This window comes from Poeciliopsis prolifica, unplaced genomic scaffold, assembly GCF_027474105.1.
Source record: "Poeciliopsis prolifica strain line A6 unplaced genomic scaffold, Auburn_PproV2 SCAFFOLD047, whole genome shotgun sequence".
In the NCBI taxonomy this organism is placed as follows: Eukaryota; Metazoa; Chordata; class Actinopteri; order Cyprinodontiformes; family Poeciliidae; genus Poeciliopsis; species Poeciliopsis prolifica.
In genome coordinates, this window is record NW_026562422.1 from 1,551,722 (window position 1) to 1,561,357 (window position 9,636).

Genomic DNA, 9,636 nt, shown 5'->3' on the forward strand with positions numbered 1-9,636 from the left:
TGCAGTAAATAAATTGATTTTCAATCAGTTTTTTGCACCAAAGAGTTAATAATAATAAACACATTTTCACTGAGAGCCATATGAATGAAATAAGTGATTATTGATATGACAGCAGCACACGGCTTTGACACCTGGGTGGTGGGTGTGTAGATGTGGGCGTGATGTCAAGTATGAATGAAAAGGTCACTATCCTGCTGGCTTTGTGTGTGTGAGGAAGCAATGAGCGGTGAGGTCAGTCCTTGCAAAGTTTGGAGCTTGATAATCAAAATGGAATAAATCGATAATTGTGACAAAACAAAGAAAAGGTTTGGAGTTGATTGATAAACGGACAGATGAGATTCCCTGAGTTATTAGTGCGGCCATTTAACACCATCAGTTTACCATGTTTTATGGTAATAAAACATGTTTATTATTATTATTAAGTCTTTGGTGCGAAAACTGATCAAAACTTGATTTATTTAGTGTATGTTAAGGTTGAGATGGAGCTTCATATTAAAACGGCCCTTTAAACCATTCAGACTAGAACACAACATAGACACAATCAAAACTGTCAGATGACTAATTACCCCATGACAATAACTCAGAAATAATTCTAATTATCCAAGATCATTCGAAGAACTTGCTAGGACAACTCTAATAACAATTCATCTTAAAATAAATTGCTTTCGAAAAAGGCATTTTAAAAGGTCATTTTAAGGTTTCAACCTCAGTGCACTGGAATCTTTTACGCCCTCTCCCTGCCAATAGGACAGTTGTGGTCAAAGTTTACATACACTTGTAAAAGACATAATGTCATGGCTCTCTAGAGTTCCGAATACGTTCTACAACTCTTATTTTTCTGTGATAGAGTCATCGAAACACATACTTGTCACAAAAAACAGTCATAAAGTTTGGTTCTTTCATAAATTTATTATGGGTCTGCTGAAAATGTCACCAAATGTGCTGGGTCAAAAATATACATACAGCAACATTAGTATTTGGTTACATGTTCGTTGGCCATTTTCACGACAACTAGGCGCTTTTGGTAGCCATCCACAAGCTCCTGGCAAGCTTCAGGTCGAATGTTTAACCACTCTTCTTGAGAGAATTGGTGCAGTTCAGCTAAATGTGATGGTTTTCTTGCATGAACCCGTTTCTTTAGCACTGTCCACATGTTCTCAATGGGGTTCAAGTCAGGACTTTGGGATGGCCATTCTAAAACCTTAATTCTAGCCTGGTTTAGCCATTTCTTTACCACTTTTGATGTGTGTTTTGGGTCATTGTCCTGTTGGAACACCCAACTGCACCCAAGACCCAACCTTCGGGCTGATGGTCTTAAGTTTTCCTGCAGAATTTGGAGGTAATCCTCCTTCTTCATTATCCCATTTACTTTCTGCAAAGAACCAGTTCCACTGGCAGCAAAGCAGCCCCACAGCATAATACTACCACCACCATGCTTGACAGTAGGCATGTTGTTCCTGGGATTAAAGGCCTCACCTTTTCTCCTCCCAACATATTGCTGGGTGTTGTGGCCAAACAGCTCAATTTTTGTTTCATCTGACCACAGAACTTTCCTCCAGAAGGTTTTATCTTTGTCCATGTGATCAGCAGCAAACTTCAGCCGAGGCTTAAGCCTTTTCTGGAGCAAGGGCTTCTTTCTTGCACGGCAGCCTCTCAGTCCATGGCGATGTAAAACACATTTGACTGTGGAGACTGACACCTGTGTTCCATCAGCTTCCAAATCCTTGCAGACCTGCTTTTTGGTGATTCTTGCTTGACTCTTAACCATCCTGACCAATCTCCTCTCGGCAGCATGTGATAGCTTGCATTTTCTTCCTGATCATGGCAGTGACACAACTGTTCCATGCACTTTATACTTGCGAATAATTGTCTGCACAGTTGCTCTTGAGACCTGTAGCTGCTTTGAAATGGCTCCAAGTGACGTCCCTGACTTGTTCAAATCAATAATTTGCTTTTTCAGATCCACACTGAGTTCCTTTGACTTTCCCATTGTAGCTTTTGTGGCTGAGTCTGATCACTGGGTCAAATGAGCCCTTTTTAAATGGGCTCATGACAAGTGAACAACTGTAGTCATTCAGAATCACTTACAAGAAGTGAAGAGACCATGACATTAAGCTAATTTGATTGACACAACTCTCTACATCACCAACATTGACAATTTATGTTGCTGTATGTATATTTTTGACCCAGCAGATTTGGTGACATTTTCAGCAGACTCATAATAAATTTATGAAAGAACCAAACTTTATGACTGTTTTTTGTGACAAACAGGTATGTGTTCCGATCACTCTATCACAGAAAAGTAAGAGTTGTAGAACTTATTGGGAACTCAAGACAGCCATGACATTATGTTTTTTACAAGTGTATGTAAACTTTTGACCACAACTGTATGTTAAGCAGCTGACAGCAGGCTCTGCCTGAGCAGATAGCCTGACTGATTAGTTTGCTGATATCGATTTGTTGCACTTATGTTCTTCTCTTAACAGAAGAATTTCAAAGACATCTCAAATTTTCCACAATCAGTATGAAAGCTAGATTTAGCTGGGAATCATCATGTTCAGGTTGCTGGGATTTGGCTGGATATTGTTAGCATTTGATAACTACAATAGAAATAATTGTTGGTTTTTTGCTTTAAATAACTGCAGTCATTATGTTATACATTTTTGTTTAAGATGTTTGTTCAATGGAATGTGAATTTTCAGAAAGAGCAGGAGATTTTAAAGGGACTGAGGCCCAATTTAAAAGAGAGAAAAAGTATAAAAATCAACTCTGCCTTTGTTTCATTGAGATAGCACTTCCACCTGATGGTTTTTTCTTCTTTTTTTTTTTTTTTTTTTTTTTTGACTGGGAGATTGGGATTATATTTTGGAGATAGTGTTACCAAGTAAAAATTCTTTAATGTCATGTTTTATATAAATAACATTTTTATAACAATTGAAGGTCACCTTGTTAATTGATTGTACTATAAAATGGCACTGTGTGCCAGAAAAATACATCATTCTGCCTCTTTAAATAAACTGATTGAACCAAAATAGGTTCTAATGGTTTTCTTCTGGCTGTTAATCAGAACATTTAAACAATATACTGAAAAATTTGAACCATTTATCAACTCTTCAACCAAGTTACCTGTCAAGAGATGTTTTTAGTGTTTTCACAGCTTAAAAAAGAGAATATGTTTTTATTTTTGATCCAAGATGATGTCCAGAAGATTTGCAAACTTTGGGAAATCACTGATAATAACGGTACCAAATGGAGAATTAGCTCCACCTGCTGTTTACCTCTCCAGTCCACATTAATGACATTCAGTTTCTGCTTGAAGACATCTTATCAGGATTCAGAAGCAAGACTTGAGTTTGTCTTGGAGTCAGGGAATGTGTACATTTTCAAACACAAACCTGTCCGACAGCAACAAACACACAGCTTCAGTGTGTGCTCACTTAGTTGCAAAGCTCTGTTTTGTAAAGAATGAGAGATAACTCTTATTTCATTCACTTTGTGCCATAGAACGAAGTTGGGCGGTGTGGTGTTGAACACATTTTAACATAAAAAATAGAGTAAAATGAGTAAAAAGACATTTTTGGTAATTTTTGATAAAAGCTACTGAAACCAAGCTGGATCTATGGGAAACAACTCATCCTGTTAAATCCTAAAATAACTGACTGACTTTGTCTTGGTTTAGTTTCATGAGCCACACCCAGGACTGATCACTACCAGACCCACAGAGTCAAAACTCTCCCCAAAACATAACCTGTCTGACAACATGAGGGAGGGTACAATGACACATCAGTCATAAACGACACAAGAATCAAATTCATTTCCATCCATCAGTCTGGAGAGGAGAGTTACAAAACCAGAGAACAGCAGTGAGAACAAATGGAGAGTCTATGGCACACTGGAGAACATTCCCAGGAGTCAACAGTCTGTCAGAATGACTCCAAGAACTCAACAATTCATCCAGGAGGACACAGACTGACCCAGAACGCCATCTACAGCTTCACTTTCCTCTGTGAAGGTCACAGCTCAGGATTCACTAGGAAAAGAGACTTATTGATTATCCTCAAACACGGTGTTGGCAGCATAATGCTTTACTGGAAGTATGAATTCTGCTCTGTAGAAGAAAATCCTAGAGGAGATTGACCTTGAACTTAAGGCCAACTGTGCACTAGGACAAGTGTCCTACACACACCAGCAGAGCTATGTCTGAGTAGCTGAATAAAACTTGATTTCAGAGTGACCTAATCAAAGTTCAACCTCGAATCCAACTCAGATTTTGTTTTGTGACTGTGAACAAGCCAGATGTGCTCAAAACCCTGTCAGTGTGGCTGAATAAACTGTTTAATGAAATTCCTGCACACTAATGGAACAGCCAGTCATCAGTTATTTTTTACATAAGTGTTGCTGGTCTGAATAACTTTGTTTCATTTAAGAAATGAAAGCAGGTAGCATTCACTCAGGTCCACTGATATTAAAATGAGCTAAAGGGGCTGTGTCATGTAAAACTGACCTTTTTGAACTTTATGACATGTTATTACTTAACATGTCATAATGTTAGTCCCTCATCAAAATCAGAGCTGTAGTGTTGCCTTTATTCGATCATGCATGTTTGAGAAACACTTTGATCTCCATGGCAACCATTCAACTGTGCAAAACGCCTGGGTGGACCTAGCCCCGCCTCTGAGATGCAGCTCCTCCTCCATGACTCCCCCACTCAGCTCCTTCAGACTAGCCAGCAGCAATTAGTAAACACCTGCTGACTTCATCACAGGAGCTGCTTCTCATTGCAACGCTTCATTTGATTATGAAGTCAAATTTGATTTCTTTTACGTCATATTTGACATACATAGCCGTTCATAACAAGAGAAAGTAACAGTTACTTGATTACATTATAACATGGCATCATTATGTGCCACGATCAATCAATGAATCAATCAAATTTGATTTGTATAGCACATTTCAGCAGCAAGGCATTTCAAAATGCTTTACTTCATAAACACAAAAAGTCAAAGTCATGCAACTTAGAATAAACAATACATTGTTCCATCATTACATTTTTAATTGATTACATTTTTATTTTATGATGGTGCCATAGAAAACAATACTGACCCTTTAAAGTAAAACCAGAGGAAAATCTGTACTGAGGCAGAGAGTTTTTCTCAGCTCTGTAAATAATATCCAGTTAAAGTGTCAGACAGAGAAGCTCTGGATAGAGGAAAGATGAGAAGCACAAAAGTGTTGGTTTTGATTCATCTCGGTCCAAATGGAGCCAGTCGACTGGTGACTGGAGGAATGTGGATAACCTGTAGAATAATAACAGGAGTAAACAGCTTCCAATGAGGACGACAAACAAACAGTAATTAGATAAGACGTTGTGAGGCAGATTTGAACCACAGAGAGGTGTGTTTTGGGCTTTAAGATCAGTTGGAGGATTTCCTGGAGGGGTCCGAGTCTAGTTCTGAGCAAAGCAGCTGCGGCAAAGTGAAACAGAATAAAGATGAGGAGTGAGTCCGTCTATGCTGATGAAAATGTGAGCCTCCATAAATTACTAGGATTGATGCTGAACGCCTGCAGAGACACCTGAAGAGGCTGCAGAAAGCAAATGGAGCAGGAAGACATTTTGTTTTTGCTTTCAGTCTAGATGAAGAAAATAAAAACTCTGCTTTAAAACGATTCATTTCTCCAACATATTAAATTCACTCTTCAGTGTGTAGAGCTGGACTGAATGTAAATCTGACAAAGTTGGATTCAGTTGTTGAACTGAAGAGTATGTATTAAAATAAAAATAAAAGTTTTTATTTTATGCGTACCACAATTTCCAGAAATGATTCTGTACAATTGTTGAATACAAAGTTTTATTTTCTGTCCACTCGGCGGTTCTGCAACACTTTGTTTCCATCCGTTATATAAAGTCAGATGAAAACAATGTGAAACAGTTCAAGAGATGTGAAAACATTGCATTAAAAGTCAATAAACAGCAAAACCCTGAAATCATTTTAGCGGGTTTTTGACTAAGCAGAAAGTAAATTCAGGCTGTTGATGAAGATTTAATGAAATAAACATTATTCTAACCAACCGCGACCCGATTCCTCCTCTCCATCCTCCTTCTCCTCTTCCAGCTCTCAGGACCACGCCACTCCATCCCAGACATCACTTCCTACTGAGTCTTCGGCAGACCAGAAGGACTTGTCCTCGCAGGTCCAGTCTCTGGTGGTGCAGCTTCAGCAGCTGTCCAGGGAGAAGGAGGACACTGCGGCTGAGCTCCAGCGCAGCCAGGCGGCCGAGCAGGAAGCCAGTGAGAGAGTTTGCAGGTCAGTACCAGATCCGTTCACTTCCTGCTGCTTCCTCGTCCAATCCGGCTGAGACCAAAACGGCCTGACTGCTCTGACCACATCTGCTCTGTTTTCACCTATTCTGCAGTTTTATTAGTTTCTCTGCAGCTCCAGAAATGGACTCTTTAGTTTCAGGAGTGGATTTCATTAAATAGTAGCATTCTGTTTATTTTGTAACATTCCAGCTGGTTAATATTTTTATAACTCAATTCAGTTTTTTTTTCTTTATTTATTTACTTATTTATTTTAAATCTGTCATCTAAAAATGTTGCTCATCTCCAGCAGCCTCCTCATACCGTCTTCTCATCAGTATGAGGAGGCTGCTGGTACTGAGCCGGGTTCTGGTTCTGGAGGAGTTTTTCTCTCCACTGTCGCCACATGCATGCTCAGTATGAGGGATTGCTGCAAAACCAACCAGAGCAGTGGTCTGCTGTCACCATGTCGTCATCCAGGAGTGAAAGCTGTGAAACAAAGACTCAATGCAGTCTGCCGGTTTCCTAGGAAACGTTTCAAACGACCTTGAGTAACTAATTGAGCGTTCTGCATTGTTTGATAACGGTGCAGCTATGCGGTTCTCAAACTGAAAACAAAAAGTTGAGATGTGATTGACTTCAAATGATTTTTGACTTAAAATTTATATTTTTGGCACATTAAAGGCACATTACACACAAGTCGGTTCCATCCGGTCATGCAGACAGATTCCAAGTCGAGTACAAAATTCTAAATGTGTTTTATTATCAGACGATGCAGTCGAGTTCAGATTACTGTTCCAAATGTCTATAAAGTTTTCTAGATCGCGTGGAGCCAGAGACATAAACTGATCCCTCATACATGCTGCATGTAGCTTCTGTGGAAAGAAAAAAATTGTCCTTTAACCCGAGCAGATCTCCATCAGAACCAGAACCCGGTCCACTGTTGGGCCTCGTCTTCCAGTGGAGCTGGTTCCGCACAGATGTTAGAGAACAAACGGCACCAGGCCTTTCCAAGCAAATGATCTGGATCAGCGGTGCTGCCAAACCTCTGGAGCTCCCTCTGGACTACAGCATGATGGCAACATTTGATTTACCTTCGGGATGAATCGCATATGTGTTGAATAAAATCACCCTGATTACATCACACCCTCTGAGACATGGCGGTGGCAGCATCATGCTATGGGGATGCTTGTCTTTGCAGAGGCAGATGGGGAGAAGGCTGGAAAAAGATTCTTTTTTTCCTTGATTAAATCATTAAATGTTACTTATGGTGCAGCTTCACAGTCTGGCCCTCATGTGACCCAAAGTCCAGCTGAATGTTTCCACCAGCAGCTGTTAGTGGAAGATGTTCAGAGATGTTCAGTCAACAGGAATGGAGACGCATTGATTGCAGTTTTCTGGCTGATCATTGATCTTTAAAAAAAACAAATCAATACCGATACTAAAAAGAAAGTTGCCGAGTTGGTAACAGTGGAGTGAATATTAAGTGCTTTACGGTGGACAGGGCAGGTCTGTCATGTTGAGTGATGAAGGACAGTGGCTGATTCTCAGACGTCTGTGGACCCAGAGAAGATCGGCTTCACCTGTAAATATCGGCCGACGGCCCATCAGGAAACTGAGGCCGGTTTCTGGGAGCCCGATGCTCCCCCAGATAATAATGACCTCACAGAACGGCGTTTTTATGTTCACGCTCCTGATCATGGGGGGAGTGTCTGGTGGGACTCAACTGCTTCCTGTTGATGGAGCAACAGTTTCCCTCAGAGACTCTGGAGGTGTTCAAAGACTGGTTAAGTACGTGGGACTAAGGAGATTTGGCTCTGATGACTCATATCCACTACGGCACCAGTGTCCCTGTAGCCGAGATGATCAGGAGAGAACTAAGCCTTGCAGATTTGGATTCTGGAAAAGGGAAAACGCTTCGGTTGAACGTGACTTCTTCTTCTCCTGCTTCTGCTGCTGCTTCTCAGCTCATCAACCTGAAGATGAAGGGATGAGATCGGTGATGAAAACAGCTTAAGTCCTCCGTCTGCGTCCTGCGCTGTCCTCCTGGGCTCAAACCTGGGGCTTTCTGCAGTAATTTGGCTGCCAGCGGGGGGAACAGAGTAGTGGGGGGGGAAGTGCCTTCCAAGTTTCTGGGCTGTGAAGAGGAATGTTTGCTCTCTGATGGGAAGGACTGAGTCAAATCTGCTGCTTATTACAAATGGGGAGTTTAATTTGAATAGGAAAAGGAGAGAGCCTCACTGATTATTAGAAGGTCATCCAAACCTCTCTCTCTTTCTCTCACACACATTCACACACACACATTCACACACACACACACACACACATTCACACTCACACACACCCAGTCACATCAGCATCTCTCTGTGGTTAATATTCTAATTGACGGTTGTAAAGTGGACTTTGCCGTTGGCGGTGCATGCTTTGCTGCAGCGTCCTCCTGTCCACTCTCACTCAGGTCTGCAGGATTCATCGTCCCTCTGTAACCCTCCTCTTCCTCTTCTTCCTCCTCCTCAGGTTGGAGCGTTTGGTGGAAGTGTTGAGGAAGAAAGTCGGAGCAGGAAGTCTGCGTTCTGTCATCTGATTCATCACATCAGATCCTTTTTATGTGACCAAACTGATGGTTTGTTTGCTTTTCTTTTTTTTTTTCTTTGTACTGTTGAAGCTTTTCTACTTTTTGTGATTAAAACTCGGTCACATGTGGAAGCGGCAGAAGAAATTAAGCAACATGTTTGTCTTTGATTTCTTCACTTGTTTTGGATGTGAAAGTTTTCTCTGCTGGAAAACTGAGCACCTTTACTTTTTATCCTGTGTGTTTTTCTGTCCTCCACTGGAGGCAGAAAATGAAATAAATGTGATTATGTCATCAGAACTTGTTTGATACTCAGAGATGTGAACTTTTTTACTGCCAGGTTGTTGTGGTGATTCTAAATAAATTGTAATGTACAAAAGAAAGTATTGATTTATTTCCATTAATCGGTGTAAATGTGAAAATTGTACACAGGTTGACACATTTCAGCTGTTTGTTGATTCTGTAACAAATGAAAAATTAAAGTAGAATCAACTTGTTTTGATCATACTCTGATGTTATTCTCTCATCAAAAACATACCTGGAGTTTTGCTTTGATGATTTCATGCATGCTTAAGAAATCCTTTAGTCTCCACAGCAACTGTTCAGCTGGTTGGACCTAGCTCCGCCTTCCAGAACACAGCTCCTCCTCAGCCCCTCCCCTCCCGCAGCACTCGGCTCCTTCAGACTCCCCAGGAGCAATTAGCAAACACCTGATGGAACAGCTGAGCTCTTTATAGGAGCTCCTTCATGAGCAACGTTGGTAAGA

General features: G+C 40.8%; 1 protein-coding gene across 4 annotated transcripts in view; it reads left to right on the forward strand.

Annotated features, from left to right (window-relative positions):
* mipol1 (mirror-image polydactyly 1) overlaps positions 1 to 9,372 on the forward strand; it is a 72,902-nt gene extending 63,530 nt beyond the window's left edge. For all 4 annotated transcript variants that reach the window (XM_055057129.1, XM_055057128.1, XM_055057132.1 and 1 more), the window contains 2 exons: positions 6,114 to 6,305; positions 8,816 to 9,372. In XM_055057129.1, coding sequence (XP_054913104.1) covers positions 6,114 to 6,305; positions 8,816 to 8,882 — 259 coding nt within the window. In that variant the 3' untranslated portion in view covers positions 8,883 to 9,372. The remainder of the gene's footprint in view (positions 1 to 6,113; positions 6,306 to 8,815) is intronic.
* The last annotated feature ends 264 nt before the right edge of the window (positions 9,373 to 9,636 follow it).